The sequence below is a fragment of the Drosophila subobscura genome, chromosome E (assembly GCF_008121235.1).
Source record: "Drosophila subobscura isolate 14011-0131.10 chromosome E, UCBerk_Dsub_1.0, whole genome shotgun sequence".
Classification (NCBI taxonomy): Eukaryota; Metazoa; Arthropoda; class Insecta; order Diptera; family Drosophilidae; genus Drosophila; species Drosophila subobscura.
Genome location: NC_048531.1, coordinates 19,893,020 through 19,913,206, shown reverse-complemented (window position 1 = coordinate 19,913,206; position 20,187 = coordinate 19,893,020). Strand labels below are relative to the sequence as shown.

The 20,187-nt window shown below is 51.7% G+C and overlaps 4 protein-coding genes across 10 annotated transcripts; 2 read left to right on the top strand and 2 right to left on the bottom strand.

The window, feature by feature from the left end:
- Positions 1-37: 37 nt before the first annotated feature.
- On the bottom strand, positions 38-3,651 carry LOC117892232 (exostosin-3). Of its 2 annotated transcripts, XR_004648711.1 has the most exons (4): positions 3,358-3,651; positions 3,178-3,303; positions 223-3,123; positions 38-131 (listed from the first exon to the last, which is right to left on the bottom strand). XR_004648711.1 is itself a non-coding variant. In XM_034798335.1 (3 exons), exons 1-3 carry the CDS (start codon positions 3,565-3,567, stop codon positions 556-558), a joined length of 2,904 nt encoding a protein of 967 aa, XP_034654226.1. In that variant the 5' UTR covers positions 3,568-3,651; the 3' UTR covers positions 80-555. The 2 variants fall into 2 exon arrangements, 1 of the variants encoding a protein (XP_034654226.1); XM_034798335.1 differs by having other exon boundaries at positions 80-3,123.
- A 786-nt stretch (positions 3,652-4,437) lies between these two features.
- On the top strand, positions 4,438-9,837 carry LOC117890903 (beta-glucuronidase). Of its 5 annotated transcripts, none has more exons than XM_034796000.1 (9): positions 4,438-4,727; positions 7,237-7,640; positions 7,704-8,016; positions 8,079-8,616; positions 8,680-8,823; positions 8,880-8,964; positions 9,029-9,205; positions 9,260-9,398; positions 9,463-9,837. In XM_034796000.1, exons 1-9 carry the CDS (start codon positions 4,724-4,726, stop codon positions 9,639-9,641), a joined length of 1,983 nt encoding a protein of 660 aa, XP_034651891.1. In that variant the 5' UTR covers positions 4,438-4,723; the 3' UTR covers positions 9,642-9,837. The 5 variants fall into 5 exon arrangements, with proteins under 5 accessions (XP_034651891.1, XP_034651890.1, XP_034651888.1 ...); XM_034795999.1 differs by lacking the exon at positions 4,438-4,727 and adding an exon at positions 5,876-5,936; XM_034795997.1 differs by lacking the exon at positions 4,438-4,727 and adding an exon at positions 6,179-6,208.
- A 460-nt stretch (positions 9,838-10,297) lies between these two features.
- LOC117890930 (beta-glucuronidase) lies at positions 10,298-12,854 on the top strand. 2 transcript variants are annotated; one of them, XM_034796065.1, is made up of 6 exons: positions 10,298-11,452; positions 11,513-11,829; positions 11,882-12,152; positions 12,206-12,344; positions 12,412-12,652; positions 12,728-12,854. In XM_034796065.1, exons 1-5 carry the CDS (start codon positions 10,304-10,306, stop codon positions 12,603-12,605), a joined length of 2,070 nt encoding a protein of 689 aa, XP_034651956.1. In that variant the 5' UTR covers positions 10,298-10,303; the 3' UTR covers positions 12,606-12,652; positions 12,728-12,854. The 2 variants fall into 2 exon arrangements, with proteins under 2 accessions (XP_034651956.1, XP_034651955.1); XM_034796064.1 differs by having other exon boundaries at positions 12,412-12,854.
- Positions 12,842-13,555, bottom strand: LOC117890931 (zinc finger HIT domain-containing protein 3). The gene is made up of 3 exons (XM_034796066.1): positions 13,389-13,555; positions 13,160-13,329; positions 12,842-13,104 (listed from the first exon to the last, which is right to left on the bottom strand). The coding sequence occupies exons 1-3, from the start codon at positions 13,451-13,453 to the stop codon at positions 12,902-12,904; spliced, it is 438 nt and encodes a 145-aa protein (XP_034651957.1). The 5' UTR covers positions 13,454-13,555; the 3' UTR covers positions 12,842-12,901.
- Positions 13,556-20,187: the final 6,632 nt, after the last annotated feature.

Here is a 20,187-nt window from a genome sequence, read left to right as displayed (position 1 = left end):
AGACAAAGCTTCGGAATGGTGTCGCTTCGATTGCATGAAGGTGATGGTGCAGTGAGCTTGCATAAAAGGAAAATGAATCTTCTAGTCGCTCATCCTTTATCGATATTGATGGCAGATGAATTCATTAGGCGCTATATACAGAGTCGAGTGGGGGACATGCATACATACATAGAAACTTAGGATAATTAAGCAAACGTAGACACACATAAGTAAAAGACTTACAATCGGTTTCTGGCGTCTCCGGCATATACGGCAGACCGAAGCAATCACACGCGCGTTCAAAGCTATAAGTGAGGAGCTCGGCGAGATTATAAGACGAACTCGCGCGGAAAAGCGGACAGGGTAATCGCTAATCTCACATTGCTTATCAGTAGCTACTCTTCGAGCCAAAGTTGTCCAGTAGTCGGCTGCGCAGTATATACATAACTTTGTGCTTAGAGCTAGGAGTCGGAATCGGACTGGGAGCCGGTGTACAGGGCAGTAAGTGAAGCGGCCGCCGTCGTGGTTCATCGTGTCTGGATGGATACGGGTGTGGCTGCCCCGACCAGACTAGATCTAGATGTACTTGAAGCACTTTTGCTTGTCGTGCGGGATGCGGGTCTTGAATAGGATCGAGTCCGCCCGGTACTGCGTGTTCAGCAGTGGCGTGTAGCCGAAAACCTGGCTGAAGAAATTTATGCATTTATGGCGCTCCTGGAAGTGGGTGTCGTCCTCGCTTAGCGAAACAGGGCATCCTGGGCAGCGGAACGTCCATCGAGAAGTAACTTTCACCGGCGGCCGACGGGTGATGTGCGAGACGAGGAAGTTCATGGCGATGTCCTCGCAGTTCATGTACTCGTCCACCTTGTCGCGAATGGCCTGCGGCAGGTGATAGGTGTACAGGTACATGTAGTACTTGTGCAGGAAGGCCGCTCCGGTGAGCACCATGCTCAGCTCGCAGCTGTAGTTGGAGTTATAGTGCCACATGTTGTTGCTGCTCACATCCCAAGCGTGGTAGCGACCGGGGAAACCGACGACACGGTCGCGGTGCTCCCGCCATACACGGAAGCCAAATAGGATCTCGTCGTGCCTCAGGTGGGCATCGTCATCCACCGAGAGCACCGCCTCCGTCTCGATAACATCGAAGGGCAGAAAGCGGTTGTTGAGCGAGTTCCGCGGGGCGCGCAGAACCGCCACTGGCACTCCAATGTCTGGCCAACGAAGGTCGTCCAGCGGCGGTTTGGGTGAGTTCCATACCACAACCACCTTGTGCAGATACGGTAGCCCGTAAAGTCGACCCAGCGAGTCCATCAGCACCTGCTCCCGCTCGTATGTCAAAATTACGATGGTGAACTGCTCCCTGGGGTAGTTCCCGCCGAGAGCCTCGCTGAACTCTTTACCGGCGCCTCCAATGCCCTTACCGATTGGCCGGAATCCTGTATGGGATCCGATGAACTTTGCCTCGGAGGGAAGAGCGGGGTCGAAGGGCAGCTGGGGGTACATGTAGAAGGGATCCACCCAGTCGTTCCAGGCCTCCTTGGACTGCATGCGTAGGATCGTGTAGTTTCTGCGAAAGGCGGGGCTCGGATATGGCGGCTCAATGGGGCCAAGAGACTCCTCTGGTTCAGTGTCCAGTCCCACTGGCGGATCGGACTTCAGAGGTATAAATGTGCTGTTGAAGACACTTTGGGCAACCACTGGGGGAACAGGCCGCGGTGGTATCCCTAGGCGATCGCGTAGGCTGGCTATAACCGTATCCACCGTGGCCTGAACCGAACTGAGGTAGCGCTCCCAGATGAGACGGCCCTGGCGCCGCAGAAGAAGCAAGTCCGCGTCCTGGACGGCTCGCAGTAGGAAGTGCAGCTCCGTGATGCGAGCTTTGGGCATGAGGAGTGCCGCCCGACGCCAGTCCAGAGTCTCCGCGTATGGCAGTCGGAGTTCATCTGCTCCGAGGATGACGGGAATGGCCCCAGAGCGCAGCGCCTCGTAGAGTCGGGCCAGCATGAGGGTGGAAGCAACCCTCCCGTTGAGCGGCGGAAGGATCAGCGCAAAGGTAGAGTCCTTCAGCAGCTGCTTTCTGGAGGAATCCGATCCACAGAGCGTCCAGTCGGACACGGAGTCCGCCTCTTGCTGCTCCGTGGCAGGCACGCACTGGAACTGCAGCTCGAACTGATCCTGAGTGGGCCCCTTGGACATGTCCGTCAAGTGCTCCAGAATGAAGTCGTCGAGCGGGTTGGTGGCTTGAGAGTCTGTTCTCGGTCTCATCTCTCCCTGGAACGAAATCAGGTACTTGCGGCGGGCGGGCACCATGCTGGCACACTCCTGCCAAACGTCTCCTCCGGGTGGCCCCAGGATGGGGGGCACAATCAGATCGTAGCCGAGCCGGAACTGGTTCATCTCAAAGGCGCTCTGCACGACAATGGCTCGCATGGTGTTCTGCTGAAGCAGTGCATTGGTGCGGCGGGAGGAGAGGTCACGGCGTGCGAGGTTGAGCAGCACATGGTTGCGGCCATCACCGCCCCAGTAGGGCAGGTTGTACAGCTTCTGCATGTCAATGGGGCAGTCGTGTGTGTGGCTGGGTGCCGTCGGCTGCTGCTGCTCAGCTTCTTGGGCTGCGTATCGGTTATTTCGTAGCAGATCCTGCTCCAGCAGAGCCTCGCCCACCAGCACCAGGTAGATGCAGGCCTGCTTTGGATCCCTCACGATGTGCGCGTTGTAGCCTAGAGTCTGTTTGAGAGTCGTTTTAAGGAACCCATCGATGTCGTAGCCAGCTCTTTGGACGCTGTGCTCGTCGGGGTCGTATAAGTACACTGGGAAGCCAGAGGTGAGGCTGCAACGGGAGTGGTCGAAGCAGTTGTGCATCGCACAGGTGGCGGCTACGCCCGTCGACACAGTATTCATCTTTCGGGGAATTGAGTTTGGCAGGAGGGTTCGCGGCAAAGCAAGGTCAGGAGTGTTGCGCTGCACTGCCTCGCGCTGCGCCACCTGCGCCTGCTCCACGGACATCTTGAGTCGCTCCAACTCGGTCTGCTCTCGCAGCAGCTCCTGCTTAAGCTCCTCGATCTTCTGATTGTACTGGCTGATGTCAGACTGCAGCTTCTGGCGGCGTGACTCGAGCTCTCGGAGCTCCACTGACACAGTGCTCTGGAAAAGGATGATTAGCTCGGATATACACTGGCAAATGTGTTAGGCATTTACCTTGATTCTCACCATCTCCTCGATACGCATCTTTAGGTCGCCAGCACGCATTGCGCTGAAGTCCTCATATGCATCCAGCAGCGGAGAGCTGCGGTGTACGTCCGTGGGAGGAGAGTCCCTCTCGGCCTGTGCGGAAATAAAACCTTTGAGAAACGTAATCTATGAGAGTTTTTTACCTACACTCAGGATGCGGTACGAAAGGCAGGACATCAGAAATAGCATCATGAGAAGAAGGGCGGGCAGCTTATAGCGGCGACATTGCCTGAGCCACGAGACCCTCATGCTGGGCGCTTGCCTTTGTGGGACCGCTGCCGCCACTTCTTTTTCGCTCCCACTGTCCAGTGGGTGATAAGCGTCTCCGGAGTTGCTCAGGTCGAACGCCAGAGACATGGTGCTGCTTCCGGACTTTACGGGAGTTTTTTTTACATTATTTACGCGATTTTGTTCATTGGCCTTCTTATTCAGTGTGACCGCGGATCTTTCGATAAAATATACCGTCCGAGACTGGAAAATATACCAAAATATACTTTTTAATTTTCATAACATACTGTAAAAGAAACCGTACATTTTAGATAATTTTCCTCGATTTTGATGTTCAATTTGATATTACTAGCTAGTTAGACGTCTCCGTGATACAACTATTATTATATCCGAATTATCAATCAATTCTCCACAAGATTGGCTTATTTTCACGACTTATTTTTGTTGAAATGTTTAAAAATTAAGTTCAAAACTGAAAAGGCCAACCATCAAAAATAGCATAAAACGTTACGTGAGTGGGAATGGATCGCTACGTATGTGACAATTTGTTGCCGGTCAACCGGTGAGTAAAGGATACTATGTGCAATTGTATACCTTATTTCCATAAATTAATATTAAAACATGCATACCGATATACCACCGTTCTTTTACAACATATCCTTCATCACATATGTATTCTTTCATCAAACTGTGTTAAGATTCCATGGGTTTCATTTCATTTTAGTGTCGACAATAGGTTAATCGTTCTGCTTACTTTTTCTGTCAGGGCTGCAACGCCGAGAAAGCTGCCGCAATTATCGAAATTCAAATGAACCGAAGCACAGCAGCACCACAGCTGCTGCACAGTAAATAGAAACTTTGGAAAGTTAATTAACACCCACTGACCAGCAGACTCAACTAGCCCGTCCTGCCCAAAAGATCAACAGTGCAGCACATTCAAGTTGCTCCCATCAGCGGAGCGTTCAGTTGGCTAGCGTGCGACCGCTGGGCTGGGGTTGTTGCAGTCGTTTCCATCGCGTCGTCGTTTGAGCTGTGGTGCGAGTGCGGCCGGCTTCGTCTCGTGAATGGCTTTGGTGGCTCTGTGCTCGTCTCCGTGTTAAATTAATTATATGCAGAACGCTTCAGCCGATTATTAATAGCAGCGAGATGACTAAACGCTTCTAACAAGTCGAGTCTGATCTATAGTCTTAGCGGAAAGTGTTCCTAAGTGCACAATAATCCTCCTAGCCACATAGAAGACTTTCCAACACCACATCCCGATCCTGCTCCGACCAGCTGACTCGAAATGGGTAAACTAGTCTATAAATATTAACAGACATTAACTTTGGCTGACATTTTCCCTTTCTTGTGCGCTCTTCATTGATTCTTTCGCTTGCTTTGGGGTTGGGGTTTGGGTTGGGTCAGCTGCGTTTGCTCTGGGGTGGGTGCGGCCGGGCCTTGAAAGTGAAAGCAGCATGAATGAAAATACCTCTAGCACACCCATGACTCGATACCCTTACAACCCCAGTTCCGCGGAAGTCCACAGCAGAGATAAGAGATCGATCGTATGCGCAAGCTCGCGACTGATAAAGTTTCAAATTTCTAAGTCAGAGGAGGAGGTCAGAGACCTGATAAACTTTATGACATTGGGGTGCACAAACAGCACGATTGTTCATGAGGCCGCGTGATGGGATATCCCAGAGATTATAACGCGGTTGAAGGGTGAAGAAATTGAGAGGTTCCATTGGGAGCAGAAGTTCCGCATTTCGCTCCCAATCAAGACTAATTAATCTCCAGTCCATGTCCGAGGCAGAAACACTTGATTGGAAGTTGAGCCTCTGCCACTGCTCCTTGGCCTACAGCTCCTACCACCCAAACACCAAAACACCCACCCACACCCTCGCTTCTAGCGACGGCACCCTAGGAGTTGCTTCCACTCGTTCGCTTTCTAGCCGTTGACCCCAAATGAGGCTTCCGGATTTGGGACGCAGTAGTTTATCGGCTGGGCATGCTATCGCAGGGCGGCTGGGGTTGGGGCAGGGCTTAATTAGGGGCACATTCATTGCACTGAGCCCCGTTGGCTTTGGCTTTAGCTGTGGTGCTTTGGCGGTGCGTGCGTGTTCTAAGCTGGAGCTTCCGACCATGCGCCCTAAACCCCCAACATCCACAGCTGGCAAAGACGCAGGCCAAGATGACCTTTGTGTGCCCCAAAGAGAAACTGAAACAGAGCAGCACAGTCCACAATTACCTTGCCTAATGACATCCGCTCGGACGGACGCGGACGGGCTGCAGCAGGTCCGTGTGATTGAAGCCCCAAGAAACTGGCGCACGGTGTCCCCTGTCTGGTTCAGGTGTGGGTCAGCGGCAGACATCTGCGGATAATACAAATTCAGTAGCCAGTGGCCCACCGTCGCATGAGCAGTAGCCGTCCAGTCAGTCAGTCAGTCGTCTGTGCCTGTGCCTTGAGACCATCATGCATCTCAAGATCCGCCTCAAGTGTCGCAAATATGAAATTTGGGGTAAGTCTGACACATTCTGGCCGACATTGATATCCCCCCACCCATCGTTATGCAAATTTCGCGCGTAACGGTACGCCTGCTGTGCCTTTTGGCATTTCAATTGGGAACTCCCACTCCCCCGCTGCACCGACTGAAGTCGGAGCCAGAGCCAGAGCCAAAGCCAGAGCTAGAACCAGAATCAGGCCGCTTTAAAAGCTGGCAGTCGCAGCAAGTGCAATCTCAGTCAGTTGAGGCCGCAGAGCAGAGGGAGTCGCACCCGGAGTCCGAAATGTGTAAGCCAATCCGATCCTTTATCAACCGAATAATTTACAGTACAGGAACCCTTGTACAATTTGTCAAAATCCTTCGAATCATTCACATTCGTGGGGCTTTTATCAATCTGCAATGTTGGGCATAACGCCGACACTATTGTGGAAGATATCAAATCAAATGGGTAAGAGGGCCCAACGTCTAATCAAACCAGAGAACGTGCACGCTACCGGTAGATAAATATAAATGGAGGCACAGTGTGCCTCCGACGGCCGAACGTGAGAGAGAGGCAAATTCAGCACTCCGTAAAAAAATTATGGGATTGTGGAGATTTCTGAAATGTTGGTGCCACGATATTAACGGTGTCGCGATGCCAAGCCAAACGTGTTTTATTAGCAAATCAAAGTGCAAAACAATGCGTTCATTAAATTAACATAAGTGAATCCAAACAAAACCAAAACCAAAACCTAATCTTAACAGAATCGCTCTCTTCTGACTGGTGACGCATCAGTGAGACAGACAGCGTGAGAGAGAAATTGTTCAGAAACAGCTGTTTTGTTTCTCTCTCACACTCTCTGGGCTCTGTCTGGCTTTGGCATTGTTTAGCATTTGTTCCACCTTCCATTTGTCCTGATCGTTTTTGTTTGTTGCATTGTTGCATTGCGCTGAATGCAACTGTTAACCCACAATAATGTAGAATATACAATTTCATTTCCGTTTCCTTTTGATGCGCTGCGTATCGTTCCGTTCCGTTTCGCACGCCGGCATTGAGAAATAACAATAACAATTTATTTCAACGTGAGTATGGATACCGTTACAACTGAGATTGACATTGGAAATCTTTGACCCTAAAACAGTTCTATGGGGAGGGGGTGGCTCCCAACGCTTGGCTCCCTCCGCCAACCTCGTGCCAAATGATTTCAGTCATGTATGCCGGCTTATCAACAAGTGGAATCTACTGATAGACGTTTTTATCTATGAAAATATTCTCGCAGCGCTCCACATACCATAAGTACTGCTCTCTGACTATTGCTTTTGCTTGTCTTTGCAGCTATCTGGTTATTCTCGTTCGTCTCTGGACTGTTTTTGCTGCACTTCTCCATAGCTCTGATTCTGATCAACAAGGAGGTGCCACAGTCGCGTGGAATGCTTTATCCCCGGGAGTCGGAGACGCGGGAGGTGCGTTCGCTGGACGGAATCTGGAATTTTGTGCGCTCCGACCAGGCGAACCCAACGCAGGGTGTGCGGGAAGAGTGGTACAGCAAGGACCTAAGCAAGAGCAGGCCCACCATCCCGATGCCCGTGCCCGCCTCCTACAATGATATAACCACAGATAATCTGCGCGACCACGTGGGCACCGTGTGGTACGACCGCAAGTTCTTTGCCCCACGCTCCTGGGCCGTGGATCAGCGGGTCTGGCTAAGATTCGGCAGCGTCCACTACGAGGCGTATGTGGTAAGCACCAGCTGGAATAATCAACATCAACAAGGCATCTCAAAAGAGCTCTCTTCCTTGCAGTGGGTCAACGGGCAGAAGGTGGTCAAGCACGAGATCGGGCACCTGCCGTTTGAGGCGGAGGTCACACATCTGCTGAAATACGGCGCAGAGAACCGCATAACGGTCATGTGCGACAACGCGCTGATACAGACCACTGTGCCACAGGGTAGGATCACAGAGCTGCCAAACGACGAAGGCATGACGATAGTCCAGAGCTACACGTTCGACTTTTTCAACTATGCCGGAATCCATCGCTCAGTCCACCTGTACACCACGCCCAAGACGTTCATAGAGGAGGTAGTGGTAGCCACAAATCTGTCGAAGGACAACGTCGGTAAGATAAATCAGCATTGCGCCTGTCAGCCATCACTTATCTCGGCTTAATCCGCTTCCTAGGAGGTGAGGTCGTCTACAGCGTCAAATTCAATGGAAGCGCCGTCAACGAGGCAGACAATGCCCTGTACGTACGAGCCCAGCTGTACGACCGCGAGGGCAAGTTGGTCGCCAATGGCACCTCGGACGCACAGCTGAGTGGGAGTCTGCAGGTGGACAATGTGAACCCCTGGTGGCCGTATCTCATGCACCCGGAGCCGGGCTATCTGTACCAGCTGGAGGTGAAGCTACACGCCTCCAACGATGAGCTACTCGACGTCTACCGTCTGAAGGTGGGCGTGCGTACCCTTAGCTGGAGCAACGCCACATTCCAGATCAACGGCAGGCCCGTCTACTTCCGCGGCTTCGGCCGCCACGAGGATGCCGATGTGCGAGGCAAGGGGCTGGACAATGCCCTGATGGTGCGCGACTTCAACCTGCTTAAGTGGATCGGGGCCAACGCGTACCGCACGTCCCACTACCCCTACTCTGAGGAGTCGATGCAGTTTGCGGACGAGCACGGGATCATGATTGTCGACGAGTGTCCCAGCGTCGACGCGGAGTGAGTATGATATGGATTTCTCTGCAGGGGCCGGGTGTAATTGTGATTCCTCTCGCCTTTTAGAAACTACAACCAGGAGTTGCTGGGTAAACACAAGTCGTCGCTGGAGCAGCTAATCCACCGAGATCGCAACCATCCCAGCGTGGTCATGTGGTCCATTGCCAACGAGCCTCGCACCCGCGAAATGAATGCGGATTCGTATTTCCAGTGGGTGAATCAGAGGGTGCTCTCCGCCTCTTTATTTTAATGGTATATCTCCACAGACTTGTGGCTAACCTTACACGGTCCCTCGACAAGACAAGGCCAATCACGGCAGCCATTGCTACTCCCTGGACCGACGACAAGGCGGTACGTACACATAAGGAACTCCGGATGCTTTCTAGTTCCGTATAACCGTATAGTTCCACTGCAGGGCCGCTTTTTGGACATAATTAGCTTCAATCGCTACAACGCGTGGTACTCCAACACGGGTCGACTGGACATGGTCACAAAGAAAGTGGTTGAGGAGGCCGTTGCTTGGAACAAACAGTACAACAAACCCGTAATCATGGCAGAGTACGGAGCCGATACACTGGAAGGACTGCACCTGGTAAGTTGTGAGGCATCTCCACTGGGTCTCTTAAATTTTCTCTTCCTCCTGCAGCAACCGGCTTACGTATGGTCAGAGGAGTTTCAGACCGAGGTCTTTGCGCGCCACTTCAAGGCATTCGATATTCTGCGGAAGAAGGGCTGGTTCATCGGAGAGTTTGTGTGGAACTTTGCCGACTTTAAAACAGCGCAGAGTGGGTGTCAACATATCCTCTTATATGATGCATTATGACTACAATTCTTTCTTTATCCTTTCAGGCTACACCCGAGTAGGCGGCAACAAGAAGGGAGTCTTTACGCGTGCCCGACAGCCGAAAGCCTCCGCTCACCTGTTGCGAAAGCGATACTTTGCCCTTGCACGGGAGCTGGACGACTCCAGCTTCCCGGAAGACCTCTTCACTTACATTGCCGACATGGGCAAGACGGAGAATGCGTAGTAGCCGGACACATGGCCTGCTGTATATATGTATTTATGCGTGTGATCCTTGATCTGCCATCGCCATAGTTGCATTTTTCATTCCATTCCGTTACATTGCCTTGTACAATCTTAAATTTACTGTTTTAGTGCATTGTATTTTTGATATGTACCGATAAGCTAAACTAAATTTAAAATAAAGTGCATTATTTATTAACGTTAATTGAAGGAAGTAGAAAAGCAAAAAAATCCACTTCTGCCATTATTTTTCGTTGCTCTTTTTCGTGTAAACCGTATTTTATAAGCAATCCAACAAATAGTCATCAAAGAAGGTAAATCGTATGAAAATGAATCAGTCAGATAATATAGGTTGAGTTCCGAGAGTACGTAAGAGCGAACATCAGAATCGAGAAACATGAATTTCAGATCATGGTTAGAGAACGCTTAACCCATTGTCGCCAGTGGATGTTTCAATTTACGCACGAATATTATGAAACTTGAAGTGTTTTATGCATTCGTATATACCGTGCTAAAAATATTTGTTTAGTTAAAAGCTTAGTACTCAGATGGGCTAAAGAATGGAAAAATGTACCGAACAGAATTATTTTCCGCGGTACCTTAAATTGTTCACTTGTTAAAATGTAGGGGGTTTTATTGGGTTAATTTCGTTCCCAGCTGGACAAAATGCGAGGGCTAACTTGGCCATGGATGTGGCTCCTCTCGATCGTAATTGTCGCTGGCCATGGAGAAAACAACGGACAGGATGAGGCGCAGCAGCAACCAGTGTTTTTTCACAAACATTTCACAGCGCCCGTACCAACCACGGGTCTGCTGTATCCACGCGAATCAGAGACGCGGGAGGTGCGCAAACTGGACGGAATGTGGCGCCTACTAATAAGTCAACCGAGTGACCCGCTGCAAGGGGTGCGTGAGAAATGGTACGACGATAGTCTGCACAAGACTGGTCTGGAGATCATCCCGATGCCAGTCCCGGCCTCCTACAACGACATTACCACGGACAACCTGCGCGACCACGTCGGTACCGTCTGGTACGAGCGAACGTTCTTCGTGTCCCGCGACTGGGAGGAAAATCGTCGCACCTGGCTGCGTTTCGGCAGCGTCCACTATGAGGCGGTCGTGTGGATCAACGGGCAAAATGCCATGAGCCACAGCATTGGGCATCTGCCCTTTGAGGCGGATATCAGCAACCTTCTGAACTTTGGCGGCGAGAATCGGATCACAGTCATGTGCGACAACCGCCTGACTAACCACACCGTTCCCCAGGGGCAGGTATCCACAGTGAAGACGGACAGCGGCGAGACACCTATCCAGAGCTACACCTTCGACTTCTTCAACTACGCTGGTATCCACCGCTCTGTCCACCTGTACACCACGCCCCTCGTCCACATCAGCGATATTGCGATCAGCACGCAGCTGTCCTCAGACCAAGTGGGACGCATTGACTACCGCATCTGGTTAGATGGCAGCACTGAAGATTCCACAATGCAGCCAACGCATGTTCTGGTTCAGCTGCGGGACAGCGATGGAGTCTTGGCGGCACAGCAGGTCAACCGCGCTGTCTACAATGGAACTCTCCTGGTACCAGGCGCGAAGCCCTGGTGGCCCTACCTCATGCACCCCGAACCAGGCTACCTCTACAGCCTAGAGTTCGAACTATTCGGGTCCAGCGACGAGGGCGATGATGGGGACGAGCTGCTAGATGCCTACAGACTTCCCGTAGGTATCCGCACTCTTAGCTGGACGCCCACGAGTCTGCTCCTCAATGGGAAACCACTCTACCTCCGAGGATTTGGCCGTCACGAGGATTCCGATGTGAGTCAGACTTTAACCTAATTCTTCCTTTTACCTCACATTACTATTCCGATTTGGCAGATTCGGGGCAAGGGCCTGGACAATGCACTTCTCGCACGCGACTTTAACCTGATCAAGTGGGTAGGGGCCAACGCGTACCGAACTTCGCACTACCCCTACTCTGAAGAGTCGATGCAGTTCGCGGACGAGCACGGGATCATGATTGTCGACGAATGCTCCGCTGTCAACATAGATATCTTCGAGCCGGAACTGCTGAGCAACCACATGTCCGCGCTGGAGCAGCTTATTCACAGGGACCGCAATCACGCTAGCGTCATCGCCTGGTCGGTGGCCAACGAGCCGCGCTCCTTCAAGATGGGGGCCCTCAGCTACTTCCAGTAAGTTGCATCGAATTTGTGGCGCAGGGCTAATCGCTATCTGTCCACCCAGGGCCCTGGTAAATTACACGAGGAGCATAGCCCAGGGACGGCCTCTAACGGCAGCTATCAATGCCAGCCCCGATCCTCCCAAGCAGTGTCACCTGGCCGCGTTACTCGATATTGTCGGTTTCAACCGATATAACGCCTGGTACCAGAACTCGGGACGCACGGACATGATCGTCAATCTGCTGACAGAGGAGGCCCAGCGCTGGCACCAGAACTTCGGGAAGCCCGTGATCCTCTTCGAGTACGGGGCTGATACCATGGAGGGCCTGCACTCGGTAAGAAAATTTGCTCTAGAACGATTTGAATTGCCCTGATTGATGCTTTACAGCTCCCAGCCTACATCTGGTCCGAGGACTATCAGGTGGCACTCTTCTCCCAGCACTTCAAGGCCTTTGACAAGCTGCGAAAGCAAAAGTGGTTCATAGGGGAGTTTGTGTGGAACTTTGCCGACTTTAAGACGGCCCAAAGTGGGTGCCATAGGAGCATCTTCCAGAGGATATTAAGATCTCTTATGGTTTCCCTTTTCTCTTTCAGCCTACACTCGCGTGGGAGGCAACAAGAAGGGCGTATTTACCCGCTCCCGGCAGCCCAAGGAGGTGGCCCATATACTGCGCTGGCGGTACTTTGCCCTCGCCAAGGAGTTGGACTGGGTCCCCCTGCCCAAGCATCTGAGTCTGTACATTTCGAGCTCAGTCAACGGCAACGGGCACGCGCGCACCGAGCTATAGAGCGAAGTATTGAAGGAACAAAGCTTTAACTTGGCCAAAAACTACCAGTCATTTGAAAACTATTTATAATATAGATAGGTCTGATTTAAGTACATTCCGACTGTATGCTTTATTCTTTCTAGGGGAACGGTTTTTCCTTCCCGAACGTATTCCTGTATCTACATAGATCTCGTGTCCATGCTTTCATGGGATGTATCATGTTCACTGCACAACTTATCCACAAATATACCAACTTATTGACTTACACTACACTAAGATTTATTAGCTACGTAAAAAGGGATTATTCACTAGAAATTTTAGGAGCATAGCTCGTATTCGTCGCGCTCCGCTTGGGACATGGGCTCTACGACCTGCATGCAAGCGTCAGCGAATTCGAGGAAGAGCGGCTCCTGCATGGCCGCTGTCATGGCCAACTGGACGTTGTGCGCCACGTCAATCTGTTTGAGAAGATCCCGGAGGTGGGGATTGCGGAGTAGCTGGTGCAGGGGCTCGCATGTTTCTGGGGAAAAGAGAATTTTAGTGGAAATTCCAGTGTAGAAGGTTTAGGGACTCACTTAGCTCCTGCAGCTTCTCTAGCGGCACAGTGTCATCGCTGGGGAAGGGGGCATGCAGCGTGGGCTCGTCCTCGGCAATCTTCTCTGAGACTTCATTCTTGGCAGCAGCCGCTGCTTGTTGATTGCATTCCACCGAGTCCTTGTGAACCTTGTAGCACTTCACTGAACAACTATGGACATACAGACTGGATATCACACTACAGAACTACAACCAGAGAGTTATTCTTACTAGGGAGCCATGCACTTGCTGCATTTGTATTTCTTTGGGGATTCCGCACAAATTGCGCATTCCATTCTGCTGTAACATTTATATTTTGAAAAATTCAGCGTGCAGCGAGCAACAGCTGTTCGTGGCAGCTGTAGGAGTCGCTAGAGTACGGCAACGCCAGCGGCAACATCTCGAGGCAACTCTTCTCTATTGACCGGCAACAATAACGCGCGCCTAGGATTATTTAATACAATTTAATAAATACCGATAAAGCGAACATGGGACAAGCCGTCAAATTCCAGCTTCAGTGGCGCCCATCATTTCGGCTTTGAGCATTTTTTCGTCTGTACAGAAAGAAAAAGTTGACCGCGAAGTGTAAAAAGAAAAACAATAAAACGCGGAGAATATCGGCTGGTCGCATTGCAATTTTGCTAATCAAACGAACAAACTTATTTCAGTGTTTGTATGTTGGAGAATCCAGAAAATCGAAAGGTTTGACGTTGAAAACAAGATTTAAAGTACGTCGCACGCTGTGGCGGCCCATGTAGTTATTGGGTAGTAAAAGATGTAGTTATGATTCTGACATAAGCTCGTGGTTGATTTGTTATTCGACAAAAGCTGAAATGTTTGAAACTAACATTTGAGAGTTGCCGGATGTTTCCAAATATATGTGCACACATGTACACATGCACTGTAGTTTCAGAATATTGGAAAAGTTTGAAAAACATACGAATTAAAATAACTAAAGACAACTACACTCGTGGATAGCTTCTTCCTGCCTTCTTGGATTGTGTTTCCGTGCCTTCCGCTCTGGGCTGGGGGAGAAGACAAGGGCCCGTCCCCGTCCCCATGCCCGTGCCCAATCCCAGCTGGCATGTTTGCTTTAGTCAGTCTCATTTATGGGCAATCCAAGGCACGTCATCTTCCGTGCCGTTCTTAAGCAAACAAACGAGTGGCTTATCCCGGCCGGTCGGTCCAATAAGGGGGACGACCGGAGAGGGGTGTGCCGGAGAGCCATGAAATGCTGGGGATGGCCGGGGTTCCCCAATCATCAAAGCAATGCGCAGTTTCGGGCCACCTGGCGAATTAGCGGAGGAATCGACAACACGCGGCGGCGGGGCAGGAGCAGCGGCAGCGAGAAGGGAACAATCAAATGGCGGTCGGCGTGTCCACAAATTGTAAACACATCCTGCACACGGAACGGAACGGACCTAGCCCGAGCCCTAGCCATAGCCCGAGCCCCAGCACGAGCTCCAGCTCGAGCTCCAGCCCCATCGCTCGAACCACCACTGGAGCAAGAACAGTTTGGGACAGCAAAAAAAGAAGCAGAGCGAAACTTTTGGTGGCAATAAATGACTTCAATGACTGACTGACTGCCTGACTGACCGGATGGAGGGGTAGGTGGAATGGAGAGAGGGGGGTGGCATCAGCAGGAATGGGTGCACGGGAGGATGGTACTCGTTTCGCCATATTTTTTGGGGACTTGTGGCAGGAGGCACAACAACGTGCAACTTGTTTTGCTTTGTTCGCTGCCAATTGGATTGCACAAAGGCAGAAGAAAAAGGCAGAAAAGAAAGCAGAGAACTGCAAAGAGGATGCCGGCAAACATTGGTGGGATATGGGATGTGGATGTGGATGTGGATAGGGAGGGTATGGGTGCAATGGTAGCATGATGTGGCGCCTCTGCCGCTTCCGCCGTTCGTGCAACACAAGCGCGATAATTGCCAGCGTTATCCGCTCGGCCTGCCAGTCAAATAGGCGCAGCAGCGGCTGCCGCCAGAGGAAGAGCCTTCGTGTGACTCGCCTACTTTTGATTTACAACATTCGTGCAACATCAGCAGCAGCAGCAGCAGCAGCAGCGGCAGCAGCAGCACAGGCTGTGGCAGAGGCGGCAATGGTGTATTCAGTGTATCGAAAAAAGAAAGGGTAAAAGGGGGAGCACTGCAAACAGCAAGAAGAAGCGGGACACACGCCACCGGCAGGGGCATACGTGGCAGGACATGGCAACTTCGTTCGCTCCGTGCAGGTGTCGTTCGTTAGGAGTTTTCAGCGTTTTTCTCGTTCTCCCGTTTTCCCCTTTTTTTCCACCAGCGAAAAGCCAAAAGCGATATTAATAGATAGCGGCACTTTTCACTTCGGTTTTTTATCGCCTGAAAGGCCAAAGGGAAACTGCCTGCAGGAACGCCGGCACCTGGACTCCTGCTGGACTCCTGGGCGGGCGGTGCCTGGCAATTGGGCAGATTGACAGATCATGCAATCATAATGGCAGCATATTCTGGGCATACATATAATGAATATTAAATTACATGCTACAACAGAACTGCTGCCAAGGAGTGAGGCGATGCGAACATGCGGACATCTATCAGCTGATTCGACTGTTTGGATTGAAGGGAAAGCTTATACATATTGGAAGTGCATACATGCAGATATACTGGAGTAGAGTGTGTCAAAGAATTATTAAAAGGATTCTAATATTCGAGTTGTTGTATTTGTGATTTGAAATTCCGCTCGGGGAGCACTTGCCGCACATTAACTATCAGCAGAGGGTGCCCGGGAAAGGGGTGGCCAATGGCTTGTAATTTATAACGCAATCACGTGCCACACTCGAGGCCCGTTCCACAAAGCCGCGTCGCAACAGAGCCCCAAGCAATAGAGGGACAGAAAGGCACAGCAACAGAGGAAAGGCGCCAAAAATATGAATATATATTTTTGGATGAATGGAGAGCGACTAAATAATTTGGAAATGATTTACAATATTGCCAGGAAGAGGCCCCGGACCCCGAAGTTCATAAATCTAGCTCCATGACGAAAAGATGCAGTCCACTCGAGTGGGGTTTGGCTTTGGAGAGGAGTGGAGTGGAGTCGGCTTCACGGGCGCCCAAAAATTTGCAAAAATTACAGGCTGCAGCCGCGAATGATGCATGACTGGCAGGCAGACACTCGATGGGGCAAAAGACGGCCCTGGGCCCTGGGCCCTGAACCCTGCAGTTGTCCTATAAAAATGCGACTCCATGGCGCTAATTCGGTTATGTATTGTCAGCAGGCCTAATCTAGCGGGAAATGGCATGCCCCTGGGGCAGGGAGGGGCAGCTGAGGCGATAATTGCAATGCCTGCCATTTCAATTTACTCCACCCCTCATTCGACATTCTACGCTCCCCGGGCCCCTTTGATGGATGGCCGGCCCGGCCTGCAGTCCGACGCAGTTGTCAAACATTTCGCGCCTTGGCCATTTGTCTTTCTCTTCGCTTTGCTGCCGATAGTGCCCCCCATCCCGAGCGGGGTAGCACAGCTTTGGGGCAGTGTCTGTCAGGATGCGCAATGGTAGCCCGGCTAGAGTATATCCTGATCGGTGGCTTGCCCCGCGGGCAGCTGCTCCTTTTGGTGCGCTTTTTTCTCCACATGCTGCATGCCGCTTTAGGAGGAGTCTCCAGAGGAGGCAGTGCAGTGGGCAGTTGGGGGGTATTTATGACTTGGCACGCAACGGGTGCAGGAGCAGGGGCGGGAGCAGCAGCATGATTTACAGCTGATTGAGAGAAACAAAGGCAGCGCCAAGAATTAGCCGCAGTGCCCCATCAATCATGACGCGCCAAGCCTGTTCATACCTTGGCGTAATCCTTTTGCTGCGAGTACTCAGGGCTCAAAGTACTCATCTGCCCCAGTCTGCCTCGCCCAATTTCCTCCACCTCTCTGAAGTCCTGCATCCTGCCTGCCCTGCCCTACTCTGCCCCGACCGGATCGACCGGATCGACTGGCTCGATTGGCTCGAATGGCTTTATGGCCGCATTATGCTTAATAAAGCAGTCAGTGAGTGCTTCTGCCACAGTTACTGGCTTTTTATTTCTATGCATCTGGCGGAGGGTTTTATCTGCGAGTCATAATGGGCGCCGGCGACGCTTTTACAGCCTCGCACTGGATTCGAGATTTCGGATTTGGGACTCCCCGCTCTGCAGCGTTTGCGTGATTTATGTGATTACTTCGATGCGGCGGCGTTGCGCCAAAACTCGAAAAAATGAAGCCGATTCCCGTGGCCTGTGTATGCTCAATGTACACAAAGCGGACATCGGAGTGGGGGAATTCCGCGAGTCCATTGTCTGCAAACATTCTGCGGTTGAAGCGGAAGCTGTAGCCGTCTGTCAACAGCGAAATAAATATGCATAAATTGATGCAGCAGTCTAAATGGCAATTAACACTTGCCAGACAATCGCACGGTGAGTGTACTGCCATCGTGCCCTCAAATGTAAGCAGCAGCAACACTCTTGCAGCAAATTCGCAGCTCACATTTGCACAAAGAGGCGAAGGCTCAGCCTCTCCTCTGGCACTGTCTCTGCCTCTGACCGCTAATGAGCCGCCGCCTGTCCGCAGTCGCCACGCTGTTGATATTCAATTTATATTTAAAACAGAGAAAAACGGAGAGAGAGAGAGAGGAGTACTGTTCCATTATGAACCCGGAACGGAAGTCAGCCATCCCCACAGACCGACCATATTTGTGCGCGCTGCTCCACATATATTTTGGTCCTTTTTTTCTCCCATTCCTTTCCTTTTTTTTGCCGCAGTGGCACAAAATAATTTTCCCAATTGGGCATAAGTCCTGCGGCTGCCGGACCCCTGCTCCATTCCGTCTGTGTGTAAATTGAAACACTCGCAGATCCTGTTCGTTCTCGTGCAGAGTCCACAGTGCCACGGATGGAGAGCGGAGTCCACTCAGTCATGAATGCATTTACATGGCCCAGGTTTGGGGTTCGCCTTCGCAGCCTGCATCGGGAGTGCTCCCCCTGGCTGGCAGGGGCATGGCAATTTAACAGCATTTACTGTAACACGTGTAATTATTTCATGAGATTTATCTGCAGCAGAAGCAGCAGCATCAACAGTAGCAACAGCAACTGAAGAGCTCTCTTGCCACAAGCTGCTGCTGCACTTTGGTAAATGCGACAAAAATTCCAATTGGAAGGCGGCGTCGGACAACCGCAGCGCAAACAAAGCGAGAGAGAGAGAGAGAGAGCGCAGCGAGAGGTGGAGAGGAGTGCATGCCACAAGTGACCGCAGGCCCGTTGCTGCGAGGAGCATAAGCCAGGACCATCTTACGGGGGACGGGCATCGAGAGGGAGAGGGTCATTCGGAGGAGTCCCGGAGTCGTGTGCCCTTGCTGCTGTGATAAGCTGCCATGTGGCAGCCGTGCACCCAACGTTTGCCTGTCTGTCACTCCGTGCCCCGCGCCGAGCCAGTTCACGCGCTTACTCGTGCATCAACTTACAAGAGGCGCACACGCATCGCCATCTGTTGTGGTTTATTTGCGTTAAAATGATTGGATGCACGTCATATCTACAGTAGAGTAATGCTCGTGGACGACAACCAGCACCAGCTCCAGCTCCAGCCTCAGCCTTAACTCCTGTCCTGCGTCCTGTCCTTTGCCAGACCGTAATTCTTTTACGGCGCCTGCGATAGGCACAATTGTTGTTGCAAGTCCTGATGCTGCTGCTGCTGCTGCTGCTGCTGCGTGTGTCGTGTTGCCGTTGTCGTTGTCGTGGCAGTCCCAGGTACTTTATGGCCTTGTCGTGGTTGAGCTGAGCTCTGCGCGTGCCTCCGTTGCATATTTAATATGCAAAGCCATGAGGGCCACAGCCACAGCCCCACGGATCCACAGAGCCACAGATGGATGCACTGCCACATGGCGGAAGATGCAGCAGCAGCAGCAGCAGCAGCAGCAGCACAAAAAAAAACCAGAGAAAAACACGAAGAGGCACGGAGCAACCGATGCGATGTGATGCGATGCTGTGGGCAGTGTGTTATCAGTTTTCCGTAGTTTTTTGTGGGTTTCATTTTGCCTGTTTCGGGGCTATCCTGCAGAATGATAGGCTATATTGCTTGCTCCCGCCGTTGTGGCTGCTCCTGCTCCTGCACCTGCTGCTGCTGCTTGATGGCTGTTGGCTGATGGCTCCTGCTGCATGGCCTCCTTGGGGACTGCTGCTGCGTTGACAAAAGCGACACTGAGATAACCAATGTCACAAATACCAATCCTGGGTATCGTATGCACCTCCCTTCGCTTACCACAACTTCGCTCAGTGTAATCCCTATCTCCCGTGCCCATCATGCGTTCTCATGCAAAATCTACGCTCCCCTCTAAGTCGGCCAACTAGTCGGGCATCCTGTGACTGTCACCTGCCTGCCCTCTGCATCCACTCCCCCCGCAGCAACACAACCTGCCTAGCAGCATGTCACCAAAAGGCAGGAGATACGAGTTCTAGTGCTCTCCCCATTCCATCCCTCATTCCTCGTCCCTCTGCAGTGCTATGCCCGGGAGGATTTTCAATTTTACTGCATCATAAATTAAATTACCTCTTTCGATGCGATGTGCGAGAGAGCTGGGCCCATATTTTGCACAGAACCACGACTAGGAGCAGGACCAACCTGGCTCCGTGGCTCCATTTTATTACCGCAAAAGAAACGCAACAAGAAAATGGTCAGAAGGGGCTCAGAAGGGGCTGAGGCGGGACTGAAGCGGGGTCCAGCAGGGCGGCAGTAGTCAGTGGGGTCGAGGGGCGACCTTTGACTTTGCCAAAATGCCAAAGGTATGCGCAAAAATGCACAAAACATTCAAACAGAACAGGGGAAGGGGACGAGGTCGGGGACAGGAAGTGGCAGTGGCAGTGGAACGGTGGGGCAGTCAAGGGTTAAGGATGGGAAGCAACCAATTCCCAAACTGCACCAAAAATGTACAACAGCAGCCGCAGACAAGTACGACGACGACGACGACGACGATGGCGTCGACGAATGCGACTGCGATGGGCACTAAAAATGCAACATTACGTATACGCAGTGGTG